Here is a 26,849-nt window from a genome sequence, read left to right on the forward strand (position 1 = left end):
AATAGTGTGCAGATGCGAGAAGGAAAGGGATTTTGAGAAAAATATAGCCACCCCTTTCTGTTTAGAGGGGGCGTTGGCTAGAAAGAATTTGGGGTATTTATGGTGGACGTATTTCGGTTGATAAGATGCAGGAAAGTGAGTCTCCTGAAGCAGGAGGACCCCTAGTCCTTGGGAGTGGTATTGCTGAAAAGCCTTTCTCCGTTTAACAGGAGAATTCAAGCCCTGAACGTTGTGCGATGCCACCTGTAGGGAGGAAGCCGTACTTACATCAGGATCCATATAAAAAGGGGATAGGGTGCGCAGTTACACGGGACCATCCAGAATCTTGAGGGTTCCCCAGAAGACGTTGTGGCTCGATGCTAACAGGTGAATCCATTGCAGTAGCGGATCGTCCGGACCACAGGAACCTGGTGAAAAGGGAAGGGAGCAGAAAAAGGAGAAAAAGAGGGGAGAGAAGATAGCAGAAAGAAGAGAAGACTGCAAGAACGTGGTCTCGCAGGATGATGAAGGAACCGCGGGCAGTGCCCCCGGTTCTCCATCGTGTGTTCGGATGCGTCCTGAGCCAGTCAGGGCGCATTCCTGAAGGATGTAAGAGGAAGAGTTCCTACGTCCAACAGGAGGCGGCGCATTAAGGCCGCTTCGGCCGAGGAGCCCCAGCCCGGCTAACCTGAAAACAACAGTAACACCCTTAATCATATGATGGCGGAAGCTTCCAAGAGTACCTTCAGGGGAGAATGGGGAAACAGGAGAAGGGAGAGGGAAGGAAAGATGGGGAGAGAAAAAAGTAAAAAAGAAAAAAAAAAAACAAAGGGAAGGGGGGAGGGATGGGGGGAGGGGGTAGGGCTAGGAAAGAAATCGGTAAGTGGGGAGGATAGGGGGTTGGGGATAGACAAGCATGTAAACTGAAGGGAAGCTTCCATTCTGAATTAGACCCCTAGGAGTCCAACAAAAAGAGTGTCAATAAAGGTAACCCGTGTGAGGGCTCGAGCCGGTGGAGAAAAGACAATGCTAAACAGTTCACAGCAAATGTACAATAATAAAAAAACAAAAAACAGAATCCCATGTCACAGATGGACACCGTGGAATGGGGAAAAATGCATTTAGAAAAAACAAAAAACAAAAGGGGAAGGCCTGAGAGAAAAAAAAAAAAATTTTTAGCCTTCAAGAAAACAGAACCCAAAAAAGGGAAATAACAAATGCAAGGTCCTTGGTGGCGTCATACCACCCCAACAGGGAGAAGTCTCCGGCAGGCACAAAGTGGTAGGAAAAAAGAAGAAAGCCCCTCGGGACCAAAAAGAGTCTTCAAGGGGGCTTGACATCTCGGTGGCGTTTTGATTGGTGGTTGTTCCAGACGGACGAGATTGGGCTAATCGGTGGAGGGCGCTTGGAGGATGTCGGTCTGTCGTGTGGAGCAGGGGTCTGCAGGTCCCTGGTGATGATTCCCAGATGTAGGAGGACGCCTTCCCCCTCTTGGAAGCTGGAGAAGCTGTAAGTCTTGTTGTGGTGTTGGAAATTAAGCCTGAAAGGGAAGGACCACCAGTACTTTAGAGACTTATTGGATAGAGCAGTGAGCAGCGGATTTAGGGATCTGCGGCGCTGTATAGTCATAGGTGAGAGGTCTGCAAAGAGTTGGATTTTATGACCTAGCAATGAGAGGTCCTCCCTGCCCCTGCTTTTCCTCATGACTTCCTCTTTCACCCCGAAAAAATGCGTCTTGACGATGATGTCTCGTGGGAGGCCATCTTTGCGGGGCAGTTGAAGGGCTCTGTGCGCCCTGTCCAATTCAAGCCGGGGGTCCGGGATGTCAGGAATAAGGTCCTTTATGAAGGTTTTGACTGCAGAGGGGATGTCAGTAATCGTTTCAGGGACCCCCCGGATCCTGAAGTTCAGACGCCTGCTCCTATTCTCAATATCATCCAGTTTAGAGAGAGCAGTGTCTAATTGGTCTTGGAGCGTTTGAATGCATGCAGAATTTTGGTTAGCCCTAGCCACAGTTTGGTCGACAGTGGATTCTATTGCGTCCAGTCTTGTGCCAATATTCTGTAACTCAGCCTTGATGGATTCTGTGATCTGGGAGGCATTCTGGGCTAAACCCGTGGCAAGCATGGCAGAAAACTGCGCCATGAGCTGGGCAACCTCAGGGCTAGATCCCAGGGGACTGAGGCCCAGATGAAGTGAACAGGCCTGAGAGGCTGGGCTATGCTGATCTGGTGTCCCCAGGAATTGTCCCATGGAGCGGTGCAGGAGGGATTCCGTGGAGGCAGGGGAGGCTTCTGGGGGGTGCGGGGCAAAAGCCGGGATCCCTGGGGATGACCAGGCCCCCGGGGATGCTGGTGGAATGTCCGCAATCATCTCTGCAGGTCCCCCTACCTCAGAGCTGTTCCCTGCAGCGTTGTGTGGTGAGCTGGCGGCCGCCATCTTGAGAAATTCTTGCTGTGGTGGATCGAAGTTGAGTCGGCGGGAAACGTCCTTTTTATGTCCCGCCGACATGCAGGAACTAACCCCCGGGTGTGCTGGAGGTGATGTGCGAGCGGGGAGACAGAAACTCCCGACGGCGCCGGTACTGGGGCTCCCGATGGCCGAAGCGATGCGGAGCTCACGGGCTAGGCATCCGTCCCGGAACTCTCGCGCATGCGCACTTCCAGTTATATTTTCTTAGTCCAAGTGTCTGTACTGACAACTTCCCATAATACTCATGGTAATCACACCTTTTTAGTCACCCTGTTACTGAGAGAGAATATTTAAAAAAAATGTATATATTACAAATCGTACCTGGGAAGGCAGAGACATTTGCTTTCTCTGGTACCACACCCAATCTTTGCTATCATGTAGTGATGAAGGGCTGGATAGAAGATGCAAAGAACACAGCAGGGGGTGTCAGGCCTAGTAAGTTTAAATTCTTAGGCCGACCATACATGGTCCAAATTTCCTTCTCGCAACCACAAGTTTGCACAAAAGAAATTTACACGATTCCTCCAACAACACAAAGTGCTGACAGGGGGGATCCCTCTTGCTGAAACGTTGTCTGCTGCTGGTGTGGTAAGCTGTCCCTTCCAGGAGAAGACAGTGATTATCGCTAGCAGCTATGCAAAAGAAGCATTCGATAATAAAATTAAGAGGATTTAGAATATGGATAGGAATGAGATCTTACAAAATGAGAGCAGAGATGAAGGAGTACTAGTAGGGGGCAATTTGGCTACTGTTTTGGATTGTAATGTACAGTACAAAGGGGTTGAGAACATTTTAAACACAAATTGGGGGATTTTAAAAACTTATAAACATTTAGGGGCTAGCTCACCTGATAAACCTTGATTTGTTTATCAGAAAGCACTTCATTAAGCACATATTTGCTAAAAGTGCAATAGCCCCCCCCCCCCCCCCCGAAGGTGGGAGGGAGCAACAAGGGTAAGATGGATAAGGCAGATTTGTTGTTTTTGATAGACTGCTAAACATGTTAAAGGTAGTTGCAAAATTAATTTGACTTCAAGCAAGCAACCAGGGTTTTGTTTTAAAATAGTCCTTATGTCCATGTTTGCACTTTTGATTATGTTGCTTAGTATAATCTATGATGTTTTGCATTATTTTTACATTGCATTCTACATCTTGAGATGCTATATTCTGCCAACAAGGATAATTATAATTGTTGTAATTTTTGTTATAATGTTGTTATAATGTTAACGGCATTTTTGTGTTGCCTCTGAGTAGAAGCTATTATGTCTTTACTAAATGAGTCAGCATGTCAATTATTTTTAACATCAGTTTTACCCTTTATATCCTATTTTTTTATAACTTTACTAAATACGTCCCTTTTCCATTCCAGAATAGCTTAAGGCAACAACAGACTCTAAATGTCAAGCATATACTTTTGCTTTATACAGATTCAGCCAAAATCTTTGCCAGATAAATAAAAAAATAAAACTGTATCAAACTGCCAAGAATCCGTCCAGTTGCACACTGCTCAGTTAATCAGCCAGCTGTATGAGAACACATTTGAATAGAAGTGTGATGAGTAAATTACTTATTAGCATAATACAGCATCCAAATTCTGCAGTACTTTTATGTTGAATAAATTGTTCTCATTGGCTTGCTTTATCCCTTGAAGTGAATTAAATATTCTAAACTTAAAAGAGGCATTCAGGAAAACTTTATTGGTTCACTTTTTTCATTGAAAAGGTCACTTAAAAATAAAATATATGCCTTATTTAACCACTTGACCTCCAGAAGGTACGTATATGAAATGTATATAATTTTTTTACCCAAATGAAATGTAAATATATCTCATAAAAATAGAATATCATTAAAAATTATTTTTTTTCAGTAATTCTGTTCAAAAAGTGAAACTCCTATATTTTATATAGATGCATTACACACGGGGTGATATAGATGCATTACACACGGGGTGATATATTTCAAGCATTTCTTTCTTTTAATTTTGATGACCATGGCTTACAGCTGGTGAAAACCCAAAACGTAATGTTTCAGAAAATTGGAATATTACATAAGACCAATAAAAAGAATGGGATTTTTGACTGAACGTAGAATCCATTTCTCTGATGTTCATTGACGGACACAGCTTCAAATCTTCATAACCGTTGGGTTATACTGCCCCCTACAAGAGTAGGACACTAGGCAGAAAAAAAGTCTGGCTACACCTATGGGCAGTCCCAGGGGGTATATTCCATCTCCCTGCTATAGGCACTCAGTTTAGTTACAAGTTGTGTCAGAAGAATTACAACTCCACAGAGGGGTGGGTGCTGTGTCCGTCAATGAACATCAGTGAAATGGATTTTACGGTAAGTCAAAAATCCCATTTTCTCTTTCGTTCATTGGCGGACACACCTTCAGATCTTTATAACCATGGGGATGTCCCAAAGCAGTGTTAAACATGAGGGGTGGGAACAGATAAAAATTCCAAAGGCTAAACAGAAGCCAACCAGGCAACAGGAGCTCTACCAAAACAAGTGGAGCCAACCTGAAAAAACAATACACCCTCAAAGAGGATCAGGTCCTCTCAACAGCAGCCTGCAAAACCTTGCGGCTAAAAAAGCATCCGCAGATGCTATTACATCCACTTTTAAAACTTTGTGAATGTATGCACTGACGACCAAGTGGTAGCCTTGCAAACCTGTGTCACTGACGCCTGATGATGGAAAGTCCAGGAGGCACTAAGCGCCCGAATAGAGTGCACCTTAACAGGGAAAGGAGGAGTCTGACCCTTGATGGAATAGGCCTGAATCACTGTCTGTCTAATCCATCTGAAAATGGTTGCAGAGGAAGCGGGCAACCCTTTTAGTCCCATCTGTGAGCACAAAGAGAGAGTCTGACTTCCTGAAAGAATCCGTAGCTGCCAGGTATACCCTAAATTCCCAGACCACATCTAAGACATGCAAGGCAATTTCCTTCAGATATTTAGGCCTGGGACACAGGGAAGGCAACACAATGTCTTCATTCAAATGGAAATCAGAAACAACCTTTGGTAGGAACAACGGACAGGGGCAAAGAACCACCTTATCTCTGTGAATCACCAGGTAAGGGAAACGACAGGATAACGCCGACAGTTCTGACACTTTAACAAGAAGGCCACCTTCTGGGACAGCGTAAGCAGGGGAATCTCCCGAAGATTCTCAAAGGGAGGCTTCTGGAGGACCCAAAGCACCAAATTGAGGTCCTAAGGCGGCAACGCAGCCCACACTGGAGGAACCAAATGTCGGACACCCTGAAAAGAGGTACGCACCTGGGAGTAAGTGGCCAAAGGTCGTTGGAAGAAGACCGCCAAAGCTGACACCTGGCCCTTAATGGTACTCGAGACTAGTTTCGGTTTAACTTCCCATTGAAGGAAGGTCAAGATCCAATCCACCGAGAAGGAGCAACCCCAAATGACTCACACCACGCAATGTACGTCTTCCACGTACGATGGTAGATCCTCCTAGAAGTAGATTTTCTAGCTTTTAACAGTGTAGGAATCACCGATTTCAGATAAACCTCTATCCTTCAGCACCAGGCGTTCAACAGCTAAGCCGTCAAAGCCAGCGACTGTAAAGCAGGATGGAAGATCAGTTCTTGGGACAGCAGATCCTCCCTGAGAGGAAACTTTCAGGGAACGTCGGCTACCAGCTGCACCAGATCGGCGTACCAAGCCCGGTGAGGCCAGTCTGGACCCACTAAGATGACTGGAATCCCTTCTGCCTCGATCCAGCGTAGAAGTCTTGGCAGAAGCTTAAAAGGAGGGAAGGAGTAAATCCACCGGGCCACCAATGCGTGTCTGTGGCATCCGCCAGAGGATCCTGTGGCCGAGCCACAAACCTCTGCACCTTTCTGATGAGCAGAGACGCCAACAGATTCACCTCAGGGGAGTCCCCACTGAAGACAACTGATGAAGCAACTTCCAGATGAAGGGACCACTCCCCTTGGTCCAACACCTGCCAGTTTTCCACCCCGGGAATGTGTGCGGCTGAGAGGGCTGGAATGAAATGTTCTGCCAACCTTAGAATGCCAGCTACCTCTAGAGTTGCCAGGACACTTTTTGTTCCCCCTTGGTGATTGACATAAGGCTTTGTCCAATTGAATGCGCACTGGACAACCCGGAAGACGATCTTTCCAATGGTCCAGACGTAGTCTGGTCACTAGGAGTTCCAAGACATTGATCAGTAGTATGGAATCTTCCAGCATCCAGATCCCCTGAGCAGAATGCTTGCCGTGGGCACCTCCACAGCCGGACAGTATGGTATCCATGGTGACCACTGTCCAATACAAGGGGAGGAAGGATTTGCCCAGCCGAAGCGCAAGAGAATGCAGCCACTATATCAGGGACTCCTTCGTTCCCCGAATAAGCTGGATCTGATTGTCCAGAGAATGCGGAGTCTTGTCCTATTTGTTCAGAATCTCCCTTTGCAGGGACCTCGTATGGAACTGTGTAAATGGAACCATCTCGAAGGTAGACCCCATCAGGCCCAGTACCTGCATGCAAGTCCGGAGGGATGACCGTCTGTTGGAAAACAGGAGACGAATTGCAGCCTGCAATTTCTGGAGTTTGTCCAGAGGAAGGAGCACTCTGGCTAAGGCTGAGCCTAGAGTCAGGCCCAGATAGTCCAGCTTTGTGGATGGAACCAGGGCAGACTTCTGAAAATTCAGATTCCAGCCGAACTCCTTCAGAGTCCGTATTGTGATCTCCAGATTTTCCACCAGAGCAGAAGGAGACTCCGCTCACAGAAGGAGATCGTCCAAATAGCCCAGCACCGCGATCCCCCGTTGGCGTAGCAATGCTAGCACCGGGGCTAACACTTTTGTAAAGACCCGAGGAGCAGAGGCGAGACCAAAGGGTAACGCCAAAAACTGATAATGCTCCTCTCCCACGGCAAAGTGGAGGAAGCACTGGTGACTGGCACAGGTTTGAATGTAAAGGTAAGTATCCTTCCTCAATAGAGGCAAGGAAATCCCCCTGATGCAAGGATGCCACCATCATGCGAATGGACTCCATTCTGAACCCGCACAAAGCAGTTCAGCGCCTTGAGGTCCAGGATTGGATACAATTTGCCTTCCTTCCTTCCTGGGAACTGCAAACAGGTTTGAGCAAAACCCCTGAAAACATTCCAAGGTCGGAACCGGGACAGTCACCCCTTGAAGGAACAGGTCTTGTACCACCCTCAACAGGCCCTGTAAGCGGTCTGGGGACAGGTGCAAGTTGGAAGGAAAAAACCTTGCCAGAGGACAAGAGCAAAACTCAATCTTGTAGCAGAACCGAATGACTTCATGGACCTATTTGTCTTGCACCAGGGAAGTCCACGGGTCCGGAAAAATGCTGAAGGAGCCTTGTCTGCGGGATTCTCCAGAGAAGGCCCTGAAAGGCTTTGAGCCCTTGTCAGTTGTTCCTGAGGGACGAAAAAACTTCTTATGAGCCGAAAAGGAAGGCCCACATCTTCCTTGCCCTTAGTAGCCTGTGGAAGAAAGGTTCGCTTCCTCCCTGTGAGACCTTTTATGATGTCATCTAGGATAGCTCCAAACAGGTGATCTCCTTGAAAGGGACGATCAGTCCAGGCTTTAGAAGTCTGGTCTGCAGACCAGCATTTGAGCCAAAAGACGCCGAAGGACCACTGCCAAAACAGAGCCGAGCCACTAGGGGAGCAGCTTTCAAAGAAGCATCACAGAAGAACTGCAGCCCACTCGGTTAGAGTTTGCGACACCAGGGCATTAGTGAATACTGGCTTTTTGTTAGCCCGTCGTCCAGAGACCACCTCCACCCGAGACACAAAGGACTCCAGGACCGCTGTCGGTGCATCGGTGGATGGTTGGGACCCTGGGGGGCCTCGCAGCCTCAGAGAGGGATTCAGGGGGAAGATGTTCTCCAAAGACTCCATGAGCCTCCAGGGGGACCCCACAAAAAGTGTAAAACACTGCAAGGGACAGCTCCCACCACGCTGGCAGCACCACCCGGTCGCCAGGCACGAGCACCAAGTGATCCTTAGCAGAGAGGGAGAGGGCCCCACCAGACTCACCACCCAGCAGAAACGGGCACCTGCAGCCACAAGGATCATCTGCACTCCACGCGCGGCCCCCATCGTCAGCATAGCACCCTGCCCCCACCCCAGGAGGGGGATTAGACCAGCCAAACATATGTGGAGGGGGAAGGGGTGACCATCCCCAGGAGGGGCCCACATCCTCTCCAAAACCCTCCAGGGGGGGGGGAGGGGGGACAACTACTCACCATACCAGGAACCAGACGGGCACCGCTCCAGACAGAACCCCTCTCCATCTAAATGGGGAGCTGACGGCCAGGAGAAACGCTGCAACTCGGGCCGAGACCTTGTCGTATGCGACCTCGCGAAACGTTTAACTTGCAGGCCAGCCCCCATCCAGTGGGGCTATGTCGCAGCTTGAGGTCTTTGCGTGCTCGCTAGCCAGACTGGGGTGACCACTGAGTCTAGATTATCCAGCCCGTCGCCCTGGCAGTTGATTGTAGATCTACCAGGAAAAATCCAGGAGAGAAAAATTTCGATCTAAAAAGAAAAAATTGCCAGGACCAAAGATCCCAGCAAGGAAAAAGGTCCTTACTCCTGACTAGGCAGAAAAAAAAGTGCCTATAGCAGGGACTGCCCATAGGCGTAGCCATACTTTTTTTCTGCCTAATGTCCTACTCCTGTAGGGGGCAGTTTAACCCAAAGGTTATGAAGATCTGAAGCTTTGTCCATCAATGGACAAAAAAAAGGAAAGGGAAAAGGATTTTTAATACAGAAATGTTGACTTACTGAAAAGTATGTCCAGGTACAGTATAGTATGCACTCAATACTTATTCGGGGCTTCTTTTGTATAAATTACTGCATCAATGCAGCATGGCATGGAGGCGATCAGCTTGTGGCACTGCTGAGGTGTTACGGAAGCCCAGGTTGATTTGATAGCGACCTTCAGCTCATCTGCATTGTCTCTCATCTTCCTCTTGACAATACCCCACAGATTCTCTGAGGTATAGGTCAAGCGTGTTTGCTGGCCAATTAAGTACAGGTATTCCATAATCCTTAAACTAGATATTGGTACTTTTGGTAGTGTGGGCAGGTGCCTAATCCTGCTGGAAAATTAAATCAGCATCTCCAATATGCTGGTCAGCAAAAGGAAGCATGAAGTGCTCTAGAATTTCCTGACAGAGGGCTGCGCTGACTTAGGACTTAATAAAACCCAGTGGATCAACACCAGCAGATGACATGGCTCCCCAAATCATACGGACTGTGGAAACTTCACACTGGACCTCATGCAACTTGGATTCTGTGCCTCTCCACTCTCCCTCCATAATTTAGGACCTTGATTTTCCAAATGAAATGCAAAATTTCCCACAGTCCGTCATTTTCCAGCAGGACGTGGCACCTGCCCACACTGCCAAAAGTACCAATATCTGGTTTAATGATTGTGGTATACCTTTACTTGATTGGCCAGCAAACTTGCCTGACCTATACCTTCGTAAGCGGTTTTCGGCTCACAAGCGGCCCTTTCGTCCGGCTGGCTCGCAGAAAATGGGCTCGAGATCCACCCATAACTTTGCGGGAGGCTCCAAGGGACCCTGGAATGCAGACAAGCCTTCCCCAGCCTGAAGGGGTGTCCTCACCCACGTCTGGGGTGGGGTGTGACATCTTTGCTTCTTTCCGAATCCGTGGACCTTGGTCATTCAGAACAAATGGGTCCACGAACTGGTTCTGTTATAAGATCTGAGTTTCGGTCCTTGCCTTGGGCAAGGTTCTTTCCTTCCAACTTACGCCTGTCTCCAGAGTGGCTACAGGACCTTTACGGAGCAGTGCAGGACCTCTTAGCACAAGGAGGTATTGTGCCGGTTCCAGAGTAGGAACGTTTCCAGGCTTTTTATTTAGATCTGTTCACAGTTCCCAGGAAGAAAGGAAAAGTTTGTCCGATCTTGGATCTCCAGGCTCTGAACCGTTATCTGCGGGTTCAGAAATTTCATATGGAATCCTCCATCTGCACAGTTGTAGCTTTCTTTCATCAAGGAGATCTGATGGCTTCTATTGATCTCAAGGACGCTTATCTTCATATTCAAATATATATTGCAATAAAAAAAGGAAAGAAAAGGGTGCGAAAACTTAGAAATATGATAGAGGAATCACTAGAAAGGAATAGTGGATAAATGAAAGTAAATAAGTTAGTGCGCTTCTAAAGAAATGTATGTAAATCACACATAATGGCAATACAATGAAAAAAACAAAATATATCAAATGACCAAAAAATCTAAGTGATAAATGTAAAGTCTCTCAAAGTAAGCTGACTATTCAGCTTCAAAACGTGAGTGATGAAGAAGCCTGTGAAGAAATAATGATGTGGATCAAAACTTCAAACAAAAGGTGCTTCAACTGATATCCTAGGTATACAGGTGGCCCCTTACCGCAGTGAAATCAAATAGTGACTTTATCTTTCACAGGGGTGGTGAGGTGAACCAGTGGCACACAATGGTAAAAGTGAACGCTTACCAAATGTTAGGGAGGTTAGAGCCTTGAAATGGTAGACAGAAGATCCGTGGACAGTGATGCATGGATGGAACCCTCTGCATGTGTTCTCCAGGACCTATCCGTTCCCCAGATGTGTAGATCTTTGTGGTATCTCAGTGGCAGAAATTCCCATGAACCAATTCACAAATGAAGGAAAAAAGGGGACTGATAGTGCATTATCCTTTTAAATATAATTTAATAAAAAAGGCAAACACATCAGCCGGAACATACACACACGGAACAATGGTTCTTTAAGAAAAAATCACGGCCGCCTGCAGAATGGTCCGTGACACTTGGCGGCGCGGCTGGCTCCCCCTGATGCGTTTCCACTAAAGAGTCGTCGGCTGGGACTGGAGCTGGATATTGGATTCCAATAGGTCGGGCATCAGCGTTTTCTTTGTTTTGCCGTGGGCGAGGAGCACTTTCAATTTGTGGCGTTACCCTTTGGTCTCGCCTCAGCTCCTCGAGTGTTCACAAAGGTTTTTGCCCCATTATGGCAGAAGGGGATCACGGTACTGGGTGCAGTGTCTTCCTCGGCTCTAGAAGCCGACTTGGAGTTTATGGTGCGAACTCTGCAGGAGTTCGGGGGGACATTGAATTTTCAGAAATCGTCACAGTCTTCGTCCACAAAGCTGGACTACTTGGGTCTGACGCTGGACTCCGCATCAGCCTGGGTGTTTCTTCCTCAAACAAAACTGCTGAAGCTACAGGAGGCTGTTCGGCTCCTGTTGTCCAACCATTGATCATCACCCAGGACTTGCATGCAAGTGCTGGGTCTGATGGTCTCCACCTTTTTGATGCTGTTCCGTTTGCGCAGTTCAACACCAGCCCTTTGAAAAGGGAGATTCTGCTCAAATGGAACACGGATCCACTGTCGTTGGACAGTCTGATTCCGTTGAGTCGGGAATCGAGGCAGTATCTCCTATGGTGGCTTCGCTCTTCGGACCTTTGTCTGGGAAAATCTTTTCTTCTTGACTCTTGATCTGGACAAGTGATCATTTACTTTTGTGATTTGCCTCTGCCTCTCCACACGGCAATTCCTCCAGGAGAGCGGGGGCACATCCATCCATCCAACTACTCCTTGTTTTACATATATATATATATATATATATATATATATATATATATATATATATATATATATATATATACCATCACATGATCTAGCTCTATGGGAAGATTCAATAACTTGAGATTTTATTTTTTCATGTTCATACTGAAGAGATCATTGGCAAAGTACCAGTGCGGATGTTTTTGGTGTGTTTGTACAGCTAATGCACTGCTGACACCACTAAGTTTCCCGCAACTTGCCGCAGCTAGATCTGTCAGTAACTCATTTGTTTCAGTGTATCATATTAGTTATTACTGTGCTACATTTGGTGTGTTTTGGCTGGGTGTATTTATGACAACATTGTCTTTTACCCTTTGTGTGTAGTCTGCCCTCAATTAGCATTTTTGATGTATGTTACATTTTATGAAGTTTTGTCACAATTCATTTTGGTTTATACCGCAGTTTGCGATTTCCCCTTTCACCACATTGAACTTTCTTTCTTTGGGGCCTCTCCCCTCTATTTTTCATGAAAATCTTTTCTTCCCCTGTATTGGACTGTAATCACCATGGATGCCAGTCTGTCCGGGTGGGGAGGTGTCTTGGGAGTGTGTTCGGCCCAAGGTGCCTGGACTCGCAAGGAGTCCAGGCTACCGATCAACATTCTGGACATTCAGGCGATCTGACTGTCTATCTCAGTGGACCGATCGTCTGCAGCAGTGGCGGCCTGTGCGTTGGGGGCGCAGGGGCACCGCCCCCCCCCCCCTATTAATGCGTCCGGTCCCCTAATCGGCATGAGGGGCGCCGGACTCATGGAGCTCAATGGGGTTTTTTTTCTGAGTCACCTGATTAGAGCCAGAGGCTCTAATAGGTTTCAGAAAAGGGTGGACCCGGGGCGCAGAGCAGTGCGCCACGATGCCCACCCATTGTGTGACAATAGCGAATGAAAATTCGCTATTGTCACACGGATCCTCCTTTCTGGCCAATCAGGAAGTGGGCCGAAAGGCAAAACCATGCCATTGGCCGAGGAGGAGGCTGGAGGACTCGAGGAGATGCCGGGGGACTGAGGAGAATCTGCAGGTAAGTGCACTGGTCTCGGGGGGGGGGGGCACGGCACGCTACGCTGGTCACTCTGCATTGAATGGGGGCACACTGATCTCTCTGCTTTGAAGGGGGGCACACTGATCTCTCTGCATTGAAAGGGGGCATACTGATCTCTCTGCATTGAAAGGGGGCACACTGATCTCTCTGCATTGAATGGGGGCACACTGATGTCTCTGCTTTGAAGGGGGCACACTAATCTCTCTGAATTGAAGGGGGTGCGATGATCTCTCTGAATTGAAGGGGGAACACTGATTTCTCTGCATTGAATGGGGGCACACTGATTTCTCTGCATTGAATGGGGGCACACTGATTTCTCTGCATTGAATGGGGGCACACTGATCTCTCTGCATTGAAGGGGGCACACTGATCTCTCTGCATTGAAGGGGGCACACTGATCTCTCTGCATTGAAGGGGGCACACTGATCTCTCTGCATTGAATGGGGGCACACTGATCTCTCTGCATGCACGCTGGTCACTCTGCATTGAAAGGGGGCACGCTGGTCACTCTGCATTGAAAGGGGGCACGCTGCTCACTCTGCATTAAAAGGGGGCACGCTGGTCATTCTGCTTTGAATTGCGGCACACTGGTCATTCTGCATTGAAAGGGGGCACACAATACCTTGATTACTGAAGGCCCCTTTCACACTTTTTTTTACCTCAGTCACACAATTTTTTACAGTGTTTTTTGCAGCAAAGCAATCCCTTTTACATTTTTCTGTTTGCGCCCCCCCCCCCAAAAAAATTTTGAGCACCACCTGCCACTGGTCTGCAGGGGTGCCCTGTGTGGATACAATCGGACAATGCTACAGCTGTGGCATATGTCAATAATCAAGAGGGCACAAAGAAGTGGCTGGCATCTTGAGGTGGGCAAAACAATATGTTCCGGCCCTCTCTGCTGTGCACATTTCGGGGATGGAGAATTGGCAAGCGGACTATCTGTCAGCAGATGTTGGATCTGGGAGAATGCTCTATTCTCCCGGAAATTTTCCATCAAATGTGTCTTTGGTGGGGGACCCCAAGTGTGGACCTGCTAGCTTCCCATCTCAACAGAAAGGTACAGAGGTTCATGTCAAGGTCTCTGAATCCTATGGCCGACGCTGCAGATGCTCTGGTGGCCCCTTGGGGTCAGTATTGTCTAATTTACGCCTTTCCTCCAGTACAACTTCTGTCTAGACTGCTATGCAGAATCGAGGTAGAAGGGATTCCAGTCATTCTGGTGGCACCAGACTGGCCTCATCGGTCTTGGTACGCAGGCCTGGTAAGGCTGGTAGCAGACGTCCCTTGGAAACATCCTCTCAGGGACCAATCTTCCATCCTGCTTTACGATCGCTGGCTTTAACGACGTGGCTATTGAAAGAAAGGTGCTGAAAGACAGAGGGCTGTCTGAGTCGGTAATTCCTATGCTGTTGAAGGCTAGGTAATCTACTTCCAGGAAGGTTTATCATAGAGTTTGGAAGACATATATTACTTGGTGTGGGTCTCGGGAGGGGGGGGGTGTTTCTCCTCGCTCCCTTTCTGTGTCTCGCCTGTTGGAGTTTCTGCAATTGAGTATAGATCAACATTTAGCTCTGGGCACAATCAAGGGACAAATTTCCGCCTTGGCTATTTTTGGTTCACACTTTTGTGCAGGGGGTTTACCATCTGGCTCCTCCAGTGCGATCCCTGGTACCTCAGTGGGATCTCAATTTGGTTCCATCGGTGCTTCAAAGGCCTCCCTTTGAAGCTATTCAGGAAATTCCTCTGCTCACTCTGTCGCAGAAGGTGGCTTTCTTAGTGGCGATTACTTCCGCACGTCGCGTGACAGAGTTGGCTGCGTTGTCCTGTTAGTCACTTTACTTGGTGATTCATAGGGACAAACTGGTGTTACGACCCTGTCAGGCATTCCTTCCTAAGGTTGTCTCGTGGGTTTCATTTGAATGAAGGCATTGTGCTACCGTCCCTATGTCCTAAGCCTAATCATCCTAAGGAAATTGTCTTACATTCCTTAGATGTGGTTACAGGTGCTTCGGGTTTACCTGGTGGTGACTAAACTGATTATGAAATTCGATTCTTTGTTCTTATGGATGGACAGTTCGTAAGAGACAGGCTGCATCTGCTGCGACCATTTCCAAGTGGATCAGGCAGATGGTGGTGCAGGCCCACATTAAGGGTCAGGTTCCTCCTTTCCCTGTTAAAGTGCATTCTACAAGGGCACTTAGTGCCTCCTGGGCCTTCTGTCATCAGACATCAGTGGTTCAGGTGTGCAAGGCGGCTACTTTTTGTCATCTGTACGCACATTCACAACGTTTTATAAGGTGGATGCGCTTGCATCTTTGGATACAGCGTTTGGCCACAAAGTTTTGCAGGCTGCGGGTGAACATTTTTTTTCTGGTGGTGAGCTCCAGTTGTTGCTAGTTGGGCTCCTGTTACCTGGCTGGCTATGTTTAGCCTTGTTGGGAATTCTGCATTTGCTGTGTTTTTTCCCACCCCATTGTTGACACCACAAAAAGGTTTCTGCCTAGTCCTACTCCTGAAGAATTACAGTATAATACCCAAATGGTCTGAAGAATTGAAGCTGTGTCTGTCAGTGAACCTCAAAGAAAAGAATTTTATGGTAAGACAAAACCCAAAAAGAAACCTCCTAAAACTAAAATAAAGGTCTTTAACAGTACCTAAAAAAACATTCTTATAATGACATGCTTGCGAGTTTTGACTGGACTCGGTATAAGAAACAGGACTTTAGAGCCTTACAATAACTTACTGAACTCCTACAGGAGAGTGATACCCCTGATGAACTAGAGGAAGAGATTGATTTGATTGATCAAGTGGATCTAGAGTCGTTATTGGCACTGGATGAGTCTCCCTCTAATGTGGTAGATTTTCCAGTGCATAACATTTTAGACGCAAATCTAAAAAGTTTCCACCACTGTCGTTAAATGGAAATATATTTGCATTTGTCCAACAGACAACACGTGAGATTGAAACCCTTGTCAAAGGGGAATTACCCAAACAAAATTTAACACATGCACAAAGACAAGCTCTTCGGTATTAAAAAAAATAATAATAATAAATGAATTAATCAAATCAGCGGATAAGGACAGCAATGTTGTTGTCATGACAACTGAGCAATACTCAAATATGTGTTACTGTATCCTTAAAAATGCTGACTGGTACAAAAAGATTCCTCAAGTGGAAATCACTAAGGCCCAACTGGAATTTAGCAGACTAATCGATGGAGCCCTAAGTAAGGATATTAATCCCAAACATACATGGGAATTTCTTAAACAAGACTGGCCACTAGTTCCCACGTTTTATGCACTGCCCAAGATCCATAAAGATATAGTCAAACCACCAGGGAGACCAATCGTCTCAGGAAATGACAGTCTAACTGAGAACGCCAGCATCCTGATAGACACACATTTGCGTCCACACGTGTTTTTACATTCCTACACTAAGGACACCATCCATTTTCTACAAATGACTTGCATTCCCTCTAATGCTTGGCTGGTAACGGTGGATGTTGGGGCCTTACAGCAGCATTCCGCATGACAAGGTTTTGTCGATTATTTGGCTAATTTCTTGGTGAGAGAAGCAACGACCAACACCTTTTACTCTTTGCTGAAATTTGTATTGTATAATAATTTCTTCATCTATGAGGGTTTCCACTACCTCCAGGTGCAGGGCGTGGGGATGATGACATGTTGTGCCCCATACTATGCAAACCTGTACCTGGGGGGGTGGGACCGTCACGTCATGGGAGATGAGGCTCTCTCTATGTACCTGTGCCATGTCATATCATGGCACAGGTACATAAATGACATACTCATCCTGTGGGAGGGTTCTAAGGAACTGCTTGATGCTTTTCTAGCCACCTTGAATGTTAATAACTAATCTAGCTTTCACAATGACATGTAATCAACATAGAATCTAGTTTTTGGACATTTAAATATTCGTTAAACCAGGCGGAAGGCTAGGGACCACACTGTTCTGTAAACCAACAGCAGGGAATACAATCTTGAAGGCCAATAGTGGACACCCTAATAGCCTAGTTAAGTCCATTCCATATGGACAATACTTGTGGTTAAAACGCAACTGCTCATCACAGGCAGACTTTATGAAGGAAGCTGAAGAACTAAGAAGGAGACTCCTGACTCGTGGATACTCTTAAGAGAACCCTCAAAAAAAAGCATTTCAAAAAGCTAATGATCCCAAAAGGGAAGATCTTATCTTTCAGACTAATAAAAATCAACGCATACAACAAGCCCAAACGACTAGGCTGGTTGTGCGACAATCGAGACAGCAGGATCAAATCAGATATATTGTCAATACATATTGGTATTTACTAAAAGCAGATGCACAAGTAGCCCAATGTATTGGAGACAGGCCTGAAATTGTTTACTGTAGAGGAGAATCGTTACGCGACCAACTTGTACAGAATCACTTCACTAAGGAGGGTAAACATGAGAGATGTAAATATCCAGGAACTTTCACTTGTGGTGGATGTCTCTATTGCCAATTTATCTGGACTGGACAAACACATGCCCTTCACTATGGTGAAATGCATACTGCCAAGCATTTTGTCAACTGTCAGACAAGAGGGATTGTATACCTCATGTCCTGCAAGTGTTGGTAGTGTGGAAGCTTCTACGTGGGGAAAACTAAACAACATTTTTGGCAGCGGATATATGACCACACGTTATCAAATTTTTCGCCTTGGAACGAATACACACAGATATACAGGGGAGGATTGGGACCGCATCATTTTGTAACGTGAAGCTGGGTTCACAGATTAGTGGCAACACGATAACCTGGTCTGAATGATGCATTTAGTTTCAAACCCTTCTTGTAAAACATTATTTAACTCGCCATATATACATTTTTCATTTAATAAACTTTCCCCTCCCCCCTCTTTTTTTTTTATGGTATATAAAACTGTTTTTTATTTCTCTTTGGGTATGTATTGTTTAAATATGGATATATGAAATTTGGCGTTTAATATTGACAATGTTTTTTGATTAAGATATCTTGTATATTTAAATTTTATCTTGGAGAACAATATTTTGATGTCTACTGTCTTCCTGAAGAAGCGAGCTATGGCCCTGAGAAATGCAACTGCGTTGGAAGCAACTCTACAGCGATTTTCATTACCTCCACATGTCTGCAGCAGGGTGGTTAGGTGTCTTTCACATGTTGTTCCTGGGATGTGTTGCATCCAATATTTTGTCTATACATGTTTGTCATATTATGATGATGGTGTTTAATTGATTTTTGTACAATAAATATTGCACCTTGTGTGCCTTTTCTTTAGGTACCTTTAAAGTCCTTTATTTTAGTTTTAGGACGTTTCTTTTTGCATATACAATTAGGATGTGGTACCTGGACGCTATATGTCCAAAAAGGGAGCTTTAATATCACCCTCTCCCTATTTCCTTGCTGTTTATAAGACAAAAATCCATTTTTTTTTCAGACGGGGCTCCTGTGTCCTGTTTAAGGGCTCTTATGTTTAGCCTTGGGTTATTTTTCCCTACCCCTAATTTTCCTTTTGGCACTGCTTTTCAACATCACACTAGTTATGATCTACTTAGCGCGGTGTCTGTTAATGAATGAAAGAGAAAATGGGATTTTTGTACTTACCGTAAAATCCATTTCTCTGAGTTTGGCGGACACAGCACCCACCCCTCTTTGGAGATCTGATACTTCTATTACTGCTTGCTACTAAACTGATTACCTAGAGCAGAGAGGGGGGTTATATACCAGCTGAGAACGGCCTATGGATGTAGGCAGGTGTTTTTTGTTCTGCCTAGTCCTACTCCCAGGGCAGGCGATCTAACCGACTAGTTATGATTTATAGAGTGCTGTGTTGATGAACTCAGAGAAATGGATTTTACGATAAGTATTTAAGTCCCATCATTACCATCTTCATGCTTTACTGAAAGAATGGTGTTTTTTGGATGGTGAGCTGAATTGGATTTCCGCCATATCGTTTGGTGTTGAGACCAAATAAATGTATTTTAATCTCATCTGACTATAACACCTTTTTCCATGTGGCCTTAAAATCTTCAAGGTTCATTTTGGCCATGCTCAGTTTTCACTGCATGTAGCCTTTCTTGAGGAGTGGCTTTTTTCTTGCAACCCTCCTATACAGGCCACATTTTGTGGAGAATTTGTGATACTGTTTCAGAGTGGTTGTTGGCCTATTTTCCTCTCTTATCCAGTTTGTGACAGTTTGTGATGTCCTGATCCAGGGAGAGTCTGTGTTGTACCAAATACCTTCCGCTTCTTAGTTTCCTTTACTGTGCTTCTAGGTATTGATAAAGCCTTTGACATTTTTTTTCTATCTATCTCCTGACTTGTGCCTGTCCACAACTTTTCCTAGAGAGCTTTTGACAGTGCCTTACTTCCCATAGTTGATTGCTTCAGTTGCACTACCAGGGACTGAAATGCTCCAGGAAACCTCTTTTCATGCTGAGCTAATCAAAAGGATCACAGTTTAAAGTCAAATGGGCAGGTGATTAGCTACATCAAATTGAGTTTACAAGTCATTTTTAGGAGGGGGGTGATCCTTTTTCCAACTCAGTTCTGTTTTTGAATTTTTTTTAATTCATTTTTCTTATTTTCCCATTACGAAACTTCGCTCCCTTTATCTGGCTAGATTATTCAGATGTAAGGTTTGAATCTGAAGAAAAGTGCAAAAATTATCCCAATTTTTAACCAAGCTTAAAATTTAAAAGAAACGAATTAAGAGAGATAGTCAGAGCTTAAAACTAGTGACTCAAGCCCCGTACACACGCACAGATTGTTGGCCGTAAATTGTCGGCCAACGTCCGATCGGCCGATTGTAGGCTTGTTAGTATGATGCTTCCGACAACCAACTGCGAATTTTCGGTCGAAAAAAATCTGGTGTGCATGCTATAAAATTTTTGTTGGCCAACAACAGAATGGCCAATTGTTCCTCAGTCAGTACAGATTTCGGCAGACAAAAATCAGATGAGCAAGACTGGGCATGCTCAGAGAAGAAAAAACACACGGAAAGTCAACCATCACATGACATCACTTCTGAAGTTGGTTTTTGTTGGCCAACAAAAGTCCATTGCAAGTCTAGAGCACATTTCAACCAACAAACAACACTGGACAAAAGACGGCCGATCGGTCGGCCAACAATCAGTGCGTGTGTACGAGGCTTCAGGCTGGGTTCACATTGATGTGGTCTACCACATCGTGTGTCATTTGTACAGGAATCGTACTGGATTCCTGTACAAATGACATGCAAAATTAGTGCTGTGCGAATTGAGCCATACATTATATATGGTATTATGACATTATGTATGGCTCAATTCACGCTGGACCCGCACCAAAAATATGCAGGACCCTTTTTTTTTTTTTTTTTTTCTCTTTGGTCCGAACTGGAATCGGTTTACATGGGTGCTAAGAACCATGCAATTCAATTCCACAGTTTTCACTGTGATCTGCGAACAGATTTGGGGGTGTTATTAACCTTTATTCTGACACCCGCAGCTGTTCGCAGAGCACGGTGTGAACTGCCTGCGATTCTGATGCGAAGCAGGAAAAGCACAGTAATCGCTGTGGTTCCCGCACCACATCAGTGTGAACCCAGCTTCAAAGTACTGAAAACTAGCATTCTCAGGAAAGGTAGTTCTTTGATGGCAGCCCTCATATCTCTCCCTGCAGGCTTTTCCATTAAGGTACCCCTCCTTCTCGAGTACAATTGATACTCTTTATATAGTGTACTATTTAGAAGTGAGCAATGTAAATTGACTATGGTGATGAAATTGTGCATTGTTGGTTTTATTCTTGTATAGAATGGGATTATAGCATTACTTTGTTTAAATGTGAGGTACAGTTTAACACCATCAGACCATAAAACACTAATATGCCTGTTTTAAAGCTGTAATCTGCTGTATTTGCCATTTGTACTAATTATTTTACACTCTGCAAGCACTTGTAGAGCTCTTATCATGAACAAGGGTGTGCTTTACATTCTGTTTGAAAGTTTAGGACATATGCTTTACAACATGTACAGACAGAGCGAATAGCTTATTATAGCTTAGTAATAATGAATTCTGGATTAGTTTCAGCATATACAACTGTATATCTTCAATAACCAGAAAGGGAAAAGCTGCAGACTGTCAGACCTTAATCTGTAAGGTCTTTCTCTGTTTTCTGTTTAACCAGGGCTACCAAATTCATTTTGTTACTTGTTGTTGACTTGTTAATTTTCTTGATCATTTTTCCATTTAATGACTGTTAAGATATTAAAAGATTTCCTGTAATATGCTATCAGTCTTTGGCTTAAGCTAAATTCTGTATTTTTTAAAAGACCACTGGAGCCCTGTCACCACTCACTGAATCTAGGGGTTCATTAACTTTGAGCAGTGGTTTTGCTGTGTGCTTGTTCAGTATGTTCACAATATGCTTGGCTTTTTTGCTGAGCCCAGGTCAAAGATTGCAAAGAGTGTCTTCTTTCTTGCCATTCCTTTTTTTTTTTTTTTTTGGCAAAAAAGCTCTGAATTTGTACATGACCACTTCTCATAGCATTTAAAGTGTTACTAAACCCAGGACCCTCCATTTACTATAGCTGGTCTCCCACAATGCACAGAACATGGAAATACAATTATTTTAGTAAATGTAAACTGCTAAAAACTTTTTTCTCATCAGCAGTTAGAGTAGTCTTGTGACTTATATCAATGTCTGGTTAAAGCTTGTAGGAGGAGTTTTGATTCTCCCCTGATTTTCCTATGAGGCTGCAGGACCCCCTACCCTCTGTCTGGACAGTGCTGATTGGCCCAGTGCTGATCACATGCACTCTTCCAAGAAAGAAAATAAACTCTCTAGCAAAACATACCAAACTGAGCATGTGCAGCCTGCCCCCAAGGCTCTGTAGTTCCAAAGTCCCCAATCTATAAGCAGATAAATTGGGGACTGTGGAAGGAGTGGAGGACCAGAGAAGGCAGGATCAAACAGCCTTTTTACACAATGCAGATGATTAACCCCTTAGCTTCCACAGTGAATAGAACATGCAGGCCGTACTGCATATACATACTGATTTCACTGTTGTGGGTTTATGTAACACTTTAACAAATACTATAAGCATAAAATGGGGAGGGGGGGGGGGGTTTCTCAGTGTATTTGAGGTCCTCCCATATTGTATTTGAAGGCATCAGTTGCTCCTCGGGAAACACATGAACTGACCAACTCCAACTGACAGTAATGAGAAATCCTTTAGATATGCATTGTATGTAGACCATAAATGTCCAAGCTAAGCTATTGTTGTTATACAGGATTTCTTTTGCGCCAACATTGATTTTCAACAATAGGGCAGATAAGTACAGTTACAATACAATTCAGCGCTTACAATCTAAAAGGGAAGGTCAGGTGATACAAAAGGTAATACCTGTGGGGGGTGAGCTGATGGAGGAAATAAAAGTACATTTGTTAGGTGGAGGCAGGACAGGCTTTTTTTAAGAGAAGAGTTTTCAGAGATCACCTAAAAGCAGACCGAGTAGGAGATAGTTGGACATATTGAGGTAGGGGGTTTTAGAGAATGGGAGAGGCTCGAGAGAAGTCCTGGAGGCAAGCAAGGGAGAAGCTGACAAGGGACCTAAAGAAGAGGTCTTGTTAGGAACAAAGGGAACAATTTGTTTGATATTTTGAGACTGGGTTATTGATGTAGCCGGGGGCAGAGTTGTGGGTGGCTTTTGAAGTTGTTTGTATTTTGAATTTTTTTTGGGGGAGCAGAAGCCAATGGAGGGATCAGCAGAGAAGGGGTAGCAGATGCTAAACTGTTGGTAAAGTGGATGAGTCTGGAAGCAGCATTCATGATGGATTAAAAAGGGGGTAGCCTATGTAAAAGTAATCTAATGAGAAGGGAGTTGCAGTAGTCAAGGCAATAGATAACTAAGGAGTGAATTAAAAGTTTTGTGGAGTCGGTTAAAGGGCATATTTTGGAGATGTTGCAGAGGTTGAAGTGGCAAGATTTGGACAGTGATTGGATGGCCAAAATGAGAGTTCAGAGTTCAGGATTACACCTAACACCCTGACATTGGGGGGGGGGGGGGGGCTGATAGTTGTGCCATCTATCCTGACAGAAGTCAGGGGAAGGGGCACATCGGGGAACAAATATTGTGAGCTCTGTTTTGCATAGACTGAGTTTGAGGAAGTGGTGTGACATCCAGACTAATGTGTCTGTCAGTAAGGTAATGATGTGTGAGGAGACTGAGTGAGCTAAGGGGGTAGAAGAGATTTTACTTGGGGGTAGATAGATTTGGATGTCATCCGCATAGAAATTAACAGCCAATGGAGACAGACCCAGGGAGAAGGTGTAGATCGAGAATAGGGGGGGGGGGGGAGTCCAAGAACAGATCCTTGGGGGGGACCCTGATGGGGAAAAAAAAGAAGAGGAGAGGAGTAAGTAGAATTGTAAGTGCTACTGAAAAAGTAGGATGAGAACCAAGGAGTACAGTCACGGAAACCAAGTAAGTGGAGTTTTGTTTTTTTAAAGGAGGGGGTGGTAAACTATATCAAAGGAAGAAGAGAGTTCCAAGAGGAGTACAAAATATTGACCATTAGTTTTAGCTATTCGTAAATCCTTTGTGAGTTTTAAGAGCGCAGTTTATGTGGAGTGTAGAGGGCAAAATCCAGACTGAAACAGATCAAGAAAGTTATTCTCAGTGAGGTGGTAGCTCAGTTGGTTGTAGACTAGGCATTTAATGACTTTGGAGGTAAAGGAAAGCAAAAGATGGGTCTTAACTTCCTAAGATTGGTGGGATCCAACAAGAGCTTTTTAAGTATGTAGGTGACCAGTGCATGTTTTAGAAAGTTGGAGAAGATGCCAGAATAGAGGGAGAGATTGAAGATGTGAGAGACTGTAGGTTAGAGCCAGAGGGTGACCGTAATATTTGCGAGGGAACATGAGGAAGGTGGTTAGTTGGTCAGTAGAAAAAAGTTTAGCAACCTCATCTATAACAACAGTGTTAAATGAGGGAAGTATTGTGTACCTATGGACATGGAGTGTTAAGTGGGGGAGATATCTGTACAATGTTAATTTCACAAACTATAGCAAACTTATTTTTTAAGTAATTGCCTATCTCCTGTGCAGAGTGTGAGTTAGTGTATTTAGGTAGTGCAGAACGAATTAGAGCGTTAAAGGTGAAAGAAAGTTGATGGGGACTGGATGAGAGGGCATTGAGGAGAGTGATAAAATAGGTCTGCCTGGCGATGTGGAGGCAGAAATTCAATTTTTGAAGGGCAGATTTATATAGGTTGAAGTCTATTTCTGAGACGTAGTCTTACACCACAGCCCCCCCATGAGCATGACTACATTTTTTTGAGACTCTGGTGTGTGTTTTTTCAAGGTTGTAGCAGTCGTGTCCTAATTCTGCAATTAGTGATGGGTGAGTGTCTCCAGGGAGGATGACAGGGAAGTGTTGTAGACAAAAGTGGCTAGTCTAGGACAGGACCAGGGGTAAGAATTTGTCATAGAGGTGATCAGAAGACAAGGGTTAAATTGGTGAAGGTTTCTATGGGTAACAGTTAGCTATTTTCTAATAGTGCAGCTTTGCTACAGTACATAAAGAGCAGAAGTTATACGTTTTCTTAAAGATGAAACCATATAATCTTCACCTCATTTTCCTTGCTTACATGAAAATGTAACTGAGGTTGCTATATCACTAACTCGCAACCTTGGAGTACTGAATTACACTGTAAGAGACATCGAAGTATGTAAACAACTAAGGCCCCTTTCACACATGCTGTCGGTTTGTCCGTTTTTCATCCATCCGTTGACGGAGGAAAAACGGACATCAATGTATCTCTATGTAAAAACGGATGAAAATGGATGATCATCAGTTAACATCCGTTTTCATCCGCTTCCGTCAATGTCCGTTTTTTTGAACGGATGAATGCCCTATTTTTCATCCGTCAAAAAAAACGGATCGGACGAAAAACGGATGACAATGGATGAAAAACAGATAACAACTGACAAAAAGCGAATGACAACTGACGAAAAACGGATGGAAAACTGATACATTTTGACGTGACTGAACTGATGAATTGAACGGGGACCGTATGTGTGAAAGGGGCCTTAGTGCTGTGTCCTGTAGTGGCAGCCAGCAGGAGGAACCACAGAATGCCTTGAAGGATAGCAGGTGCAAGAGAGTGTAGATTTCACTTTCTATCTGGGAAGTGGGTTTTCAGCTGCTTATTTATTTTTCCCAGGCTTATCCTGGCTTCATTTTTTTTTATACAAGTGGCAAGTTCATTTAAAGAGTTTGAGTGGGTAGATCTTACTATGGGTGGAGTATGGAAGGGATTGTAATGACAGTGGATGAACTAAAATATTCGAGTTTGAGGTTTGATATGATTTACAGGCCAATCGGAGCAACACATGGGGTTGTCTTATACTTTAAACGTTTTACCTTTGGTAAACCCAGGCTATTTGCAGACATAGCATAGGTGGTTGTTCTGGCTCTTTTCTTGCTCTGAAAGATGGAACACATTGGAGTGCAATGCTAGCCTACTGTGACCTATCTGCATCAGCTTAGGTTTATACATTATATTTGGGATTATATTCTGGATTTAAACTGCTATTCTATGTGCATCAAAGTGAAAAATGTCTAAGAAGTCTTCCCCCTGTGTACTCTTCACTTAGTGATTTTGTAGTAAACAACAAAGATATCAATATTTAAACTTTAAACCAATAAGCTAAATCATTTGGTTGACATTTTAATAAATGTGTTTTAAGCTTTTTGAAGTCACTATCCATAAAAAGAAGCAATGCACAAAGGGTATTGTGCTACAGCTAATGGACAATTCCTCTTTTCTTATAGGAATTTATTTACCTTAAACATGTTATAATAGCAATTGATGCCCATGTCATGTTGTTCATTGTATGATTTCTCCAGCAAATCCATAATGCTGTTCTACCTAATCATTATGCCATCTTTGTTGGGCAGATGCCTTGATTATGTCTTAGAAGAGATCCGACACAATCGTAAAGCAAATGTGATGGTAGCCTCTCACAACGAAGACACAGTGAAATTCACTCTGAAAAGGTAAGACTTCCCTTCACCATTTTTTATTTTTATAATTCACCACCTGCCGATAGCCAATTTACAGTCACTAGAGCAGAGGCTTATTCGTTTTATCATGGTTCTTTCCTAGTAATTGGAAAGTAGTTTGTCACATGAACAGTAAAGCCAACAGGGATTTGGTAGATCGCTTGCTATAGATCCTCTTTACACTGACACGCACATTTATCATGTTTAGGGCATATCACGCTAGCACTTGCTGACTCTTAAACAGCCATGAAGAATTTACCTCTTCACAAGTAGAGAATAATCTATAGACTAAAATTGCCAACCAATTCACCAACCGTACAAACAAATGGCAACCACCCCAACCCCATAACTCGCCTTTGCAGCAAGGAGCATATGGAAGGGCGACACATGTCATAAAAACACAAAAAAAAATAATTGTTAGGGTCAATTTCGTTGCAGGCTGGCTGGTAAGTTAACTGGAAATGTTTGACCGTTCTTCCAGAAGCGCATTTGTGAGGTCAGGCACTGATGTGGCTGAGAAGTCTTCACTTTAATTCATCCCAAATATGTTCTATCGGGTTGAGGTCAGGACTCTGTGCAGGCCAGTCAAGTTCCTTCCCCCCAAACACGCTCATCCATGCCTTTATGGATCTTGCTTTGTGCACTGGTTCAAATCATTTGGTG

General features: G+C 44.6%; 1 protein-coding gene across 1 annotated transcript in view; it reads left to right on the plus strand.

Moving 5' to 3' along the window:
- Positions 1-26,849, plus strand: part of PRODH (proline dehydrogenase 1) — a 264,504-nt gene that overhangs the window by 225,215 nt on the left and 12,440 nt on the right. Inside the window, exon 12 of the mRNA XM_082253359.1 lies at positions 26,082-26,180. Within this exon, the coding sequence (XP_082109485.1) occupies positions 26,082-26,180 (99 nt within the window). The remainder of the gene's footprint in view (positions 1-26,081; positions 26,181-26,849) is intronic.

This window comes from Pelophylax lessonae (genome assembly GCF_965119305.1).
Source record: "Pelophylax lessonae genome assembly, chromosome: 1".
Taxonomy (NCBI): domain Eukaryota; kingdom Metazoa; phylum Chordata; class Amphibia; order Anura; family Ranidae; genus Pelophylax; species Pelophylax lessonae.